A 13,107-nucleotide genomic window follows, 5' to 3' on the forward strand; every position below is an offset into this window, starting at 1 on the left:
CTGTGGGCTGAGTTCTTCAGAACTCTCAACTCACTCCAGAAGCAAAGCTCCCCAAGCTTGGATGCTATTACTCTCAAGGCCTCTTGAGCCACCTTGGAAGTCTTACTTATCTTCAAAAAAAAAAAAAATGTGCAGCCTGCCTTCAGAAATTCCTCATTAGCTAAGCAATGGAGCAAAGTCACTGCAAAAACAAAGAATCTTGGGCAAATTTCTTGGGGTGCCTGAGGGGATGTATTTTCAGTTAGTGACACCAAAATTTCAGGATATCATCTGTTAACTATTCTATGATTCTTCATCTAAGTTTGGTGGAAGTTGAGGCACTAGGGGACCAAAGTTATGGTCCCTCAAATGTGTAGCCCCCATCTCAGGTAAGGTCCCATTGAAAACAATGGGGATGGAGGCATTCCATTTGGGTGTCCATAACTTTGCTGCCCCTGAACCAAACATCACCAAACTCGGGTGGTATCATCAGGGCAGTCTCTGGATGATGCCCTGAAATCATGGTGCTGCTAGCTTTAAAAATGCGCTCCCTGCAGGCCGAAAAAACACCAAAAATACACACACCCCCCAAATACCTTGCATTTGCATTTGTTTATATTTGGGCAGGACATAATCGGACACGTTTTGTCCAAATGTGCCCAAATTTGCCCAGATTCCAGCCGAATCTGCTATTTGTTTCATTTGAATCTCCAACCCTCAAAAGTGATGCTGTTTCAGGGTGGGGGAGAATCCACCCCCAAACTTTCAATTTTGTTTTAACCGGGGACCCCAGATTCTCCCTTTAAGGTAGATTTAAAAGAAGAATATGAGCTCCCTAGTTTAAACACCATTGAAAGTGATGCTGTTTGGGGGTGGATTCCACTGGAGGTGTTTTGTGAGAGATGCTGCTGACATTTGTTTGGTAAATGTTTTGCTGGGGGTGATTTGTGAGAGATTTACATGCTTAATACCCACTTGCACTGGCTTGGAGTTGTTTCTCAGGCTAACAACCTACCTCATAGGGTTGTTGTGATTAGGAAATTAGGAAAAGAGTTGGTGTGGAGAGAGCCATGTATGTTTTGATGGGAGTGGGAGGTGTTTTGTGAGCTGGTACAAAAAATCATTGTTTGTTCATGGTGGGGGAGGGTGGCCGCCCATTTGCTGGGCGGGGGGGCGCCAAACTCAGGTTTTGTCCCCGGGCGCCCGTTTGCCTAGGAACGCCCCTGGTCCAGATGAGGAGAAGATCATAAAAACAATGGTTAAAAAAATCACCCCTTAATTACAAGCAGATAGAAACGTTTTGGCCAGTGCCCGAGGAAGGATAGGGAGCCTTCTGCAGATGCAAAAAGAAACAGCTCTATACCTCCAGCCACTAGATAGCCTCACCTCTAGAGCTGTGGGGAGGAGGCACAGAGCACAGGACTTCTGAGGAAGATCTTTGCTGGTGGGTGTGTGGGGGGAATGGGAGGAGGTGGTCCTTCAAGAGCCCTGCCCACTCTGAGCAGTGTTTTCCACCATTTGCCCACACCCCGGATTGTGGCTGGCACCGTCTGGAGGAGAGAGGTCACATATAGGTTTGGTTTGCATGGGAGGAAAAGCCATCTGGCAATTTGCTTGATAATCCTGTGTAAACACCAGGTGTGACGGCTCTGTGGCTTGCGGCAGCTGCTGACATGGGTATCAGGCTGCGGCTGGAGAGAGCAGGCATTTTTCCCCGGTGGCTCCAGTGCTGACCAAGGCAGCAGCATTTGGCTGTACAGAATGGTCATTCACACACAACTGGAGAGGGAGGCAAAGGGCACACCCTGACCTGGTAACTGCATGCCTGAGAGCCATGCAGGTGATGTTAGCAAGGGGTACAGTGGAGACTCCTACTCTAGAGAAAATCATTAGATGAATTCTGTTGCATCTATTTCAAGTGGGAAATGCAAAGGCATAGCTACAAGGGGAACAGGGGGAGTGTGTGTCGCACTGGGCTCGAGCCTTGGGGGGGGGGGAGCAAAAATTTCAGATTTGTTTTTGTTTTTTTTAGTATTTTTCCGTTTTTGGCCTGCAGGGGGTGCAGTTTTTAGGCTTGCAGCACCAAAATTTTAGGGAGTTTTCGGGGGACTCTCCTGATGATACCACCCAAGGTAGGTGAGGTTTCGTTCAGGTGTCCAAAGGTATGGACTCCCAAAGGAGGTGCCCCCATTCTTTCCAATGGGAGCTAATAGGAGGTGGGGATACACCTTTGAGAGTCCATAACTTTGGACCCCCTGAACCAAACTTTACCAAACCTGGCTGGTATCATCAGGATAGTTTCTTAAAAATACCCTGACATTTTTATGCTGCTAGCCTAAAAACTGCACCCCCTGCAGGCCTCAAACTGAAAAAAACACTAAAAAAATACAAAAACCACAAATGAACCGGGGGGGGGGGGACTCAGATTTTGCACCGGGCTCCATTTTCATGGTCTGCAGTTTCATGAAGAGGGACTACTGGCAAGCAGTGGTGTACCTAGGCAAACTGGAGCCCTGGGCGAAACCTCAGTTTGATGCCCCCCCCCATGGGCAGAGCAGCCCGGCCGTGGTGCTCACCCTTCCTGGATGGCCCCAGCAGCCCAAGTTCACCAGAGGCGGAGCTCCCCCGTCCTCCTGCTCTGCCTCTGGTGGCTTGTGGGCCACTGTCCAGAGTGGGCAGGGCTTAGCCAGAGTGGGCGGGGCTTAGTAATTAGGCGCCCCCACGTGACTAAAATTTTCTGCGCCTTGGGCAACTGCCCACTTTGCCCAATGGGCGTACCGCTGCTGGCAAGAGATGGTTTGCACCTCATGTCTGTAGGAAGAAACATCTTTGTCAGGAGGCTCACACACTTCATCAGAAGGGCTTTAAACTGAGTTATGCGGGGGAGGGAGACCGTATTCAAGTGGGCAGGAGTTCATCAAGTGCTGGAGATTATAGTCTGAATATTATGGAGAGAACTGAACGAATAGTTCATGAACCCACCAGTGTGAGGAATAAAACCTTAAATAAGCAGCCAGAGGGCATGAACCGTGGCCTTCGATGTCTCTATACTAATGCATACAGCATGAGAAATAAACAAGTTGAACTTGAACGCTTAACACGGCTAAGCAAATTTGATATAAGAGGCATCACTGAAACCTGGTGGGACGAGTCTCATGGAATGTAATAAATGAAGGCTATAACCTATTTCAGAGAAATAGATCAAACAGGAAAGGAGGAGGAATAACATTATACATCAGGGATGATTAACAGCTGTGAGCAGGTCCATGACTTGAATCCTGGAAGCCATGTTGGGAGCATCTGGGTAAAAATTAAGGGAGAGAAAAACAGCAGTGATCTCATTGTGAGGGTCCGTTACAGACCCCCAAGCCAGACTGAACAGTTGGATAAAGCCTTCCTGGAACAGATGACCAAACTTTCAGAAAGGAAAGAAGTAGTAGTAATGGGAGATTTCAATTATCCTGATATTTGTTGGGAGTCAAACTCTGCCAAGACAATCAGGTCCAACAAATTTCTCACTTGCCTTATAGACAATTTCATGGTCCAGAAAGTGGAAGAAGCAACAAAGGGACTGGCTATTTTAGATCTGCTTCTAACCAGTAACGATGACCTGATTAGTGGAGCGGAAGTGGTAGGATCTTAGGTGGGAGTGATCATGTTCTCCTGGAGTTTGTTATACAATGGAAAGGGGGTGCTAAGCATTGTCAGACACACATTCTAGACTTTAAGAAGGCAGACTTCAGTAAGCTTAGGAAATTATGAGGTGTGATTCCGTGGTTAAAAATACTAAAAGAGAAGGGGTGCATGATGGATGGGAATTTCTTACAAGTGAGATCTTGAGGGCACAATTTCAAACAGTTCCAATGAGGAGGAAAAATGGGAGGTGTCAAAGGAAACCAAGATGTCTAAAGAACTTTCAACTGAGCTAAGAAGGACATGTCCAAGAAATGGAAAAGAGGGGAAATCACCAAAGAGGAATTCAAACAAATAGCCACGATATGCAGGGAGAAATCCAGAAAAGCTAAAGCTCGCAGTGAGCTGAGACTTGCCAGAAAGGTTAAAAACAATAAAAAAAGGCTTGGGGTGGGGGGGATGTCCATAGAAAAAGGAAGAAAAAAGGATAGAGTCACTAAATGGAGAAGATGACAAAAGGCAGAAAAGGCAGAAAAGGTTTGGCCGCACCTGAATGCAGTGCTGTTGGAAAAGGGAATGTTTGAGGTGGGTCCTGTGAGAGAATCTGCTTGGGTGCGCTGACTCTCTTGCTTCTCTCGCTTTTGCCCAGGACACAGCGGGCCAGGAGCGGTACCGGACAATAACCACAGCCTATTATAGAGGAGCCATGGGTTTCCTTCTGATGTATGACATCTGCAGTCAGGAGTCATTCAGTGCCGTGCAAGACTGGTAAGAGACGCTGCTCAAGCCCAGGGCTGAGGTTGGCATTGGGGCTCACAGGGACCAGCTCCTTACTACCCACTGGCACTCCCTCGAGCACCTGGGCAGTGTGCTCAGGCGCCTGCCTCACTTGCAGGCAGCTCCTCTTTGGGCTGCCAGATTTTATCCCGGGAAAAGTCAACTCAGATGCTACCCTGGCCACTTCCACTCCTCCCTGCTGCTGCTTCTTTTTTTTGCATTGAATGTTCATTCTGGTCCGGAGAATGTGAAAGATGGCTGACTACTTTGTGGCCACTGGTTTGATCCTAATAAAGAGGTCCTACATGACTGACATGTTCCCAGTGATGGGATTCTAATGAGTTAACTACTGGTTCGCCTCCCGGGGGCTCCCCCCTGTCACTCTCCCTGCTGCCGCTTGCCTCCCCGCCATGCCCTCCCATCCACTTACCTGGCTGCTTTTCAGAAGCGTAGCTAGGGAAAATGGAGCCCGGTGCAAAATCTGAGTTATGCTCCCCCCATGTTCATTTGTGTTTTTTGTATTTTTTAGTGTTTTTTCAGTTTGCGGCCTGCAGGGGGCGCAGTTTTTAGGCTAGCGGCATAAAAATGTCAGGGTATCTTTAGGAGACTATCCTGACAATACCAGCAAGGTTTGGTGAAGTTTGGTTCAGGGAGTCTAAAGTTATGGACTCTCAAAGGTGTAGCCCCCATCTCTTATTAGCTCCCATTGGAAACAATGGGGGATGGCGGCCCCCTTTTTGGGAGTCCATAACTTTGGACCCCCTGAACCAAACCTCACCTAACTTGGGTGGTATCATCAGGGGAGTCCCATGAAAACTCCCTGAAATTTTGGTGCTGCTATCCTAAAAACTGCACCCCCTCCAGGCCAAAAACTGAAAAACACTAAAAATACAAAAAAAACCCTGAAATTTTTGCTGCCCGCCAGGCACGAGCCCAGTACGATGCGCACTCCCTGGCCCCCTTGTAGCTCCACCTCTGCTGCTTTTTGATGTTGGGCAGGGCGGGAGGCAAGGGAAAGTGGTGGCCTGGCAAGGGAAGGCGATTGAGTCGCGCTCCTGTGCCGGCATCGTGGCCTGTCAGGGTGGCGTTCCCTGGCTAGGGCAGACATGCCAGTGTTTCCCTCCCTCTGCCAGGGCTGTGCCTTTTGTCATTTTGTCATTGATTGTTTTCATGTAGAGGCCACCCTTCACCTTAGGGCAGTGATGGCGAACCTATGGCACGGATGCCAGAGACGGCACTCAGAGCCCTCTCTGTGGGCACTCGCGTACAGAGTTCATCATGTGGGAGGGGGGTGGAAAATCACCCCCCCACACACACACACATCTAGGCTGGCCTGGGCATGATCCTTTACCTGGGAGTAAACTCGGTTGCTGGCAATGGGGCTTGCTTCTGAGTAAACCCTCCTAGGATCGTGATTCACCCATTTGGAGCGTTGCACAGTTGCTTCACCAAGCTTACTCCTGAGTAACTCATGCCTCGGAGCCAACCATTTTTTCTAAACTAAAACCTCAATATTCAGGTTAAATTGCTGTGTCGGCACTTTGAGATAAATAAGTGGGTTTTGGGTTGCAATTTGGGCACTCGGTCTCAAAAAGGTTCACCATCACTGCCTTAGGGGCTTAAAGCAGCTTTTTATTCAAGTTTTAAAAGAAAAACGAAAAACAACAAAGGACACACAGACGAGATCTCAACTGGCTTCCGATTTCTTCTGTGCCAAATGCAATCACAATTAAAAATGTACTACCTGCTCTCTAGCTGCAAATACAGAAATAAAATTCAGTTCGTTCTTACTTAGTATTAGTTCAATACAGATCACTCTTTTTTCCCTAGTATGTTCATTTTCTTATTCTCCTTGTCCTCAAATCCACCAGTCAGTTCATTTTGTTAAGCAAAAAGTCCGTCAAGCATTTCCAACTGTCCATAAACTTAGACAGATTCTTTTCACTAATCAAGGAAGTAAGTTTTTATTTATTTATTTATTTATTTTTCAGTCTTATAGACCGCCCAACCCCCGAAGTTTAATTTAACCATCTCAGCCACTTCCAGTATCTTCACAAACCATTCATCAAACCAAGCAACATAATGCTGCATCAAACAGCTGCATCCACCCTCACACTTTTCATACCCTTATATACAAATCTCTTAAAGGAACATACACACTACACCACACATGTATAAAAACAAAATTCCATGTCTTTTTTCCAAACTGTCTGCCCATAAGACCAAAAAAAGGTAAGCCTTTGGTTTCATTTGTATATTAGTCTTTAAATCTTCTGAATTATTGAATGTACTTTTATCCAAATTTTTAAAGCTTTATTACAAGTTCACCATAAATGGTAAAACAACCCTTCATGATGATCACATTCCCAACACACACTTGGAACATTTGTATATATTTTTGCCAATATCTCCACTGACAGATACCGACACATCGTTTTAAAGAAAATCTTACTTATCTACTTTAAGCCTTTATACCGTATATACTCGCATACAAGTCGAATTTTTCAGCACATTTTTTGTGCTGAAAAAGCCCCCTCGACTTATACCCGAGTGAGGTGTATTTTAAATTTTTTTTAGGGTTTTTACTTTGTCGGCTGCCAGGGTTTTTAGGCTAGCAGCACCAAAATTTCAGGGATTTTTCAAGAGACTCTCCTGATGATACCACCCGAGTTTGGTAAAGTTTGGTTTAGGGGGTATGGACCCCCAAAGGGGGTGCCCCATCCCCCCATTGTTTTCAATGGGAGCTAATAGTAGATGGGGCTACATTTTGAGGGTCCATATTGAACCAAATTTCACCAAACCTGGGTGGTATCATCAGGATAATATCTTGCTGATACCAGCCAGGTTTGGTCATGTTTGGTTTAGGGGGTCCAAAGTTATGGATCCCCAAATTGGGTGCTCCCATCCCCCATTGTTTCCAATGGAAGCTAATAGTGGATGGGGCTACATTTTGAGGGTCCATAACTTTGGACCCTTTGAACCAAATTTCACCAAACCTGGGTGGTATCATCATGAGGGTCTCCTAAATATACTCTGAAATGTTGGTACTGCTAACATAAACATTCCTCCCCTGACCAAAAATCCAGTTTTGAAGGATTTTAACTTTTGTGTTTTAGCTTGGTTGCTGGTTGAGCTAAGGTTTTTGTATTTTTAAAGTTATTGTTGAGACCATATTGTTTTTGCTGACCCTCTTTTCCACTTACACAGCTAGTTTACTGTTTTTCTTTGAAATAAATATTCAAAAACATTTAACCTACTGATGCCTCAATTAATGTAATGTTATTGGTATCTATTTTTATTTTTGAAATTTACCAGTAGCTGCTGCATTTCCCACCCTCGACTTATACGCGAGTCAATAAGTTTTCCCAGTTTTTTGTGGTAAAATTAGGTGCCTTGACTTATATGTGGGTTGACTTATACACGAGTATATATGGTAACAATTGTGCCACCTCCAGATGGCTGTCCAGCAGAGGCGTACCGACAGAAAATGGTGCACGCAGCGAGACCTTATTTTTGCAGGGACCCTGTGCCCCCCCCCCCCGCCCAGCCCCACTTACAGCCTCCTCCCTGCCTTGTCTTACCTCAGGCGGGGCCTGGCTGAGGGGGCCCAGCGGGCTTCAGTGTGTGGGGGGCAATTTTGCCCCCCCCACCATCAGATGGGTGGCACCTGGGGACATGGGACACCTCACATCCCTCTGGCAGGTACACCCCTGCTGTCCGGTGGTGTGGGGGAGACAGAATTTTTTAAAAAACTTTGCCACCGGAAAAGTATACTGCTAAATGGACTTAGACCACCCAAAAGGGTAACTGCCTGCAAAGCTGGGATGGAAGCTGACTAACATTCTGTTCCACCCCCAGAAATGCCCCAGCCCACACTTCTGTCTCTGCTGCTGTCCAACACCTTTGCCCCTTCCGCCAGTAGGGTTGCCCCTTGCACTGGCGGAGGAGGAGGAGGAGGAAGAAGAAGAGTTGGATTTATATCCCCCCTTTCTCTCCTGTAAGGAGACTCAAAGGGGCTTACAATCTCCTTGCCCTTCCCCCCTCACAACAAACACCCTGTGAGGTAGGTGGGGCTGAGAGAGCTCAGAAGAACTGTGACTAGCCCAGTGATGGCGAACCTATGGCACGGGTGCCAGAGATGGCACTCGGAGCCCTCTCTGTGGGCACGCACACACAGAGTTCGTCATGTGGGGGGTAGAAAATCACACACACACACACACACACACACACACACACACACACACACACACACATCTAGGCTGGCCTGGGCCATTGAGCATGATGTGCACACACTGCGGTGAGCAGGGAGGACTCAACTGGCGGGCCTGGTGCTTGTGCTCCAGGTGGCTGCTGCCCGAGGGGTGGGGGCACAGAAGAGGCAGAGATGCTAGAGAGGCACAGAGCGGTGTGCGCAGGACTTGCTGGAGGCTAGAGCAGGCTGGCCCCTGCTCGAGCGGGTGGGGCAGAAGGAGAGGGAGCCAACCGTTTTTTTCTAAATTAAAAGCTCAGCATTCAGGTTAAATTACCGGGTTGGCACTTTGTGATAAATAAGTGGGGTTTGGGTTGCAGTTTGGGCACTCGGTCTCAAAAAGGTTCGCCATCACTGGACTAGCCCAAGGTCACCCAGCTGGCATGTGTGGGAGCGCACAGGCTAATCTGAATTCCCCAGATAAGCCTCCACAGCTCAAGCGGCAGAGCAGGGAATCAAACCCGGTTCCTCCAGATTAGAGTACACCTGCTCTTAACCACTACGCCACTGCTGCTCCTGTGCAGCACAACCCTGTGCGGGCTCCACAATTCCATTCAGCCCCCCCCCCACACACACAATAGGATTGCACTGTCTTCTCTTGATTTCATTTTACAGTCCCCTTGAGAGAAATCTAGTACATCACAATATCATTTCTTGTCTATATAATGCTTCTTGTGCTGAGAGTCACAGCAGTGTTTTCTGACGTACCCTAGGTATATATTTTCCCATATTCGAAGAAGGGCACGTCTAATATAATGATTTTTAAACTCCTATTGATTTTCACTTTGTCCTTACCATAAATAGGGGTGCCATTTGAATCTCATATCATGTTCCCCTAATTCCAGTGGTCTTCTGTTTCTCCACAAAACCTGTTCTTTCAACCAAACCCGACAGCAGGTGGCAAAATACAATTTCAAGTGAGATAACTCTGATTTTCCTCTTTCCTTTGCGTCTTGTAGAATTTTGTATTTATAGCATTTAAGAAGCTGCTTATTTTATCCAAAACATTTACTCCCCTCTTTCCCACAGTATCTTCAAGGTGGTTTACGGGGCCTTCCTTCCTTCCTTCCTTCCTTCCTTCCTTCCTTCCTTCCTTCCTTCCTTCCTTCCTTCAGGACTCTGTTGGTGATAGGTGGCATGGAAATGTTTTAATAATTCCTTATATTTTTTATATTATGTTATATAAAACATACTCCTTTTTATAATTCAGGAAAATTACTGTCCAAGATATTTGATAAAATAACTTTAATCAGATCAAATGAAGGTGAGTTCTAGCCTTTTTAGTTGCGAGCTTCACCTTTCTCCTTATAACTCTGCTTTAAATCATGAAAGCACCGGATTGTGGGGGCTGTGCTAAGGAAAATAAAGCCACTGTGAGTGGCAGCTGTAAAACTGCACACAAGCAGCATCCTCAAACATGCTTTGATTACAATCTTTGCAAAAAGATTGTGCTGAACCAGATTTAGGAAAGAGGGAAGCCTGGAAAGAGGGAGAGTATAGCCCACTGGTGGCGAACATGTGACACGTGTGCCAGAGGTGGCACTCAGAGCCCTCTTTGTGGGCACGCATGCAGTCTCCCCGTTTGGGCACTTGGCAGTGGCGTAGCGCCAAGGGGATAGGGGTGTGCAAAGCACTGGGCACATGCCCCTGTGGGGGCATGGCAAGGGCGTTCCGGGAGTGTGGTGGGGGTGTTTCAGGGCGTTCCAGAGGCGTAACAGGGCAGGTGGGGGTGTGGCAGGGGCGCGGGACGCACGCGTGCCCCGGGCACAGTTTTCCCTTGCTCCGCCCCTGGCACTCAGTCTCTAAAAGGTTCACCATCACTTGTATAGCCCAATGTCTGCTGTAGGGATGCTGAGGCAGATACAAACATCTGGGGGGTGGGGGGAGAGCCCTACTGCTGGCCCTAGTGCAAGATTTGCATTGTCTACCCTTTTCTGTTTCTTCCTCCATTCCCCCCCAGGGCAACTCAGATCAAGACGTACTCTTGGGACAACGCTCAAGTGATCTTGGTTGGGAACAAGTGTGATCTGGAGGACGACCGAGTGATCCCCACGGAGGAGGGCAAGCGGCTGGCCGACGAGCTAGGTTCGCCGCACCTCTAGATCAGCTCTTCAATCCCCCCCCTCAAATGTTTCTCTTGCTTTTGAGCCCTCTGCAAGTTTCTATTCCTCATTGTTTTGGTCTTCTTCCAGGATTTGAATTCTTTGAGGCCAGTGCCAAGGACAACATTAACGTCAAGCAAGTCTTCGAGCGCCTGGTGGACATCATCTGCGAGAAGATGAACGAGAGTCTAGACGGTGGCGTGGCCATGACGGGCAATAACCACAAGACTGCGACCCTGAACGAGGCCCCTCCTGCCCCGTCCAGCACCTGTTCTTGCTAGAGAGGACTCAGCCTGCCCTTGGGATGCAGGAGCCCTTCTCTGCCTTCCAAGGAGGGGGGGCTAGGCAGTGTGATGTGAAGTGGGTTGGCTGCCGGTTGGCTGCTCTGCCCTGTTTGGCTTTTGCCAGCATGTGCCCGGGGCCCCGTTGTCTCTCCCATAGCATGATTGGCACCTTCTGGTAGAGAGCATGATTCCTTGCGCGCACTCCCTTTGCAAACTGAGGAGATTTGAACCCAGCCGCTGCAAATTCTCCTGACTTCTCCTCTGAGCTCCAGTGTTTACAGTGCTAGCTACTCTGGCCTGGTGGCCGAGCGGCTCAGCTCAGTGCCTGCAAGGATGTTCTTGTTGCCAACCTTGACCTTGTGTCCAGACTCTCCACTACTGAACCAATAAATCCAATGGCCGTGTTGTGATGGGCGTCTTCATTCACTAAGTCTGTATGAGGTGACCAGGCAGAGGCAAGGGCTGCTTCTCTTTGGGACATGGGATGGACACATAAAATGACAGTTTAACTGCCACCTGGACGCACACAAGAGATAGGGATGGTTCAGCCTGGTCTCTTCCTCCCCCCACCCTCTGCTTCCATATCAAGGAATACCTCTGGCCCTTTCCCCACTCACCGTTTGCTGTGCGTTACTCTCGCCGAGTAGCGCAGGGTCCACCTGCACTCCCCACTACAGGGGCAGTAACAAAGCAGCTGCCCTGACTCTGCTGCTCTTGCGCCCCCTCAGCGCGGGTCATTCCGGCGCTGCTCAAAACGGCGCCTTTCAATGACCCCGTGCGGAGCGCGAGGCAGTGGGGAAGCCCGGGAACACGACACCCGCGCTAAAAAGGTCCTGGACCAGACGTCATTTTAAAAGTGGGGAAACAGCCTTTGTTGCTCCTCAAAGTGGATTTTCCCCCAATGAAGGAACATTTCAGGACTTGAGAACTGACCACATTATAGCCCTAAACTTGCATGAGTTATTTGCCCACGAGTTGGGGGAAGCTACCAGTTGGAGACAGCTCATTTCCTAAGGAGCTAGGGAGCTAATTTCCTTTTTTATTGATATTTTGGATTGTTGCAGATTAATATTGTACATCTTATATTTCATCCTCCATATCCTTTTACCCCTTTCCTCCTCCCCCCTCTTCTTTTCTTCTTTAGATGTGCAGCAGCAGGTCCATTCTTTTTAATCTTCTTATCCAGTTTTCTTCTGTAATTCCAATTTCGTTTAGCCAGTCTTTGAATTCCGTCCAGATCCACTTCGTGTCTTTTTGTTTTCCTTGCCATATTTGGTTTCTTGACAGGATGTCAAAAATTTCTAATTGTATTTGCTCCCATATATATTCCAACCATTTCTGCATTGTCCAGATTTTTTTTGTCCTTCCACCCCAATGCTATTACTGCATGGGCCGCTCTGATCATGAGTTTGAATAGCTTTCTCTTTCTTTGTTCTATTATTGTATAATCCAATATGGCTATAAATAATGGGAGCTAATTTCCTCAACTCCCTCAGGGCCTGATTCAGATCAGGACCGTAGTGCAGGGTGGAAGGGGCTTTAGTCTTTACCTTCCATTCATTTCCTGACCTGAAACATCCAGTCCTAGTTAGGGGCACTAATTACCCCATATTTCACAAGACCATTTCAGATCAGGAAAATGGCACAAGAGAGGAGGATGAAGCCCTTTCTTCCCTGTGCTGGGAAGCTGATCTGAATCAGGCCTTCCTGCATTTGGGGAAATAAGTTCCCCACAGCTGCTGCCTGACTGCTGTCTCCAACTGTTAGTTTTGCCCAGTGGTGGGATCCAAAATTTTTTAGTAACAGGTTCCCTCGCCAGCCCCCCCTCAGCAAAGGGGGCAGAGGCATACCTAGGCAAACCTGAGCCCTGGGCAAAACCTGAGTTGGATGTCCCCCCCACCATGGGCAGCCACCCCACCATGACCCCAAAAAATGTTTTTGCACCAGGTCATTTCTAAACCATCATCACATTATAGAAAATGCCCCAACTCACAAATCTGAACTCAGCAATGGTGAAACACACAGGTTCTTTGATAGAGGCTGGTGAGATAAAAGGTACGGAAGGCTGAGAATCCATGAATTG

At 47.8% G+C, this 13,107-nt stretch overlaps 1 protein-coding gene across 1 annotated transcript in view; it reads left to right on the forward strand.

The window, feature by feature from the left end:
• Positions 1-11,434, forward strand: part of RAB3D (RAB3D, member RAS oncogene family) — a 35,989-nt gene extending 24,555 nt beyond the window's left edge. The window contains exons 3-5 of the mRNA XM_048487579.1: positions 4,262-4,380; positions 10,599-10,723; positions 10,831-11,434. Of these exons, the coding sequence (XP_048343536.1) occupies positions 4,262-4,380; positions 10,599-10,723; positions 10,831-11,021 (435 nt within the window). The 3' untranslated portion in view covers positions 11,022-11,434. The remainder of the gene's footprint in view (positions 1-4,261; positions 4,381-10,598; positions 10,724-10,830) is intronic.
• Positions 11,435-13,107: the final 1,673 nt, after the last annotated feature.

This window comes from Sphaerodactylus townsendi, linkage group LG03 (genome assembly GCF_021028975.2).
Source record: "Sphaerodactylus townsendi isolate TG3544 linkage group LG03, MPM_Stown_v2.3, whole genome shotgun sequence".
NCBI classification, from domain to species: Eukaryota; Metazoa; Chordata; class Lepidosauria; order Squamata; family Sphaerodactylidae; genus Sphaerodactylus; species Sphaerodactylus townsendi.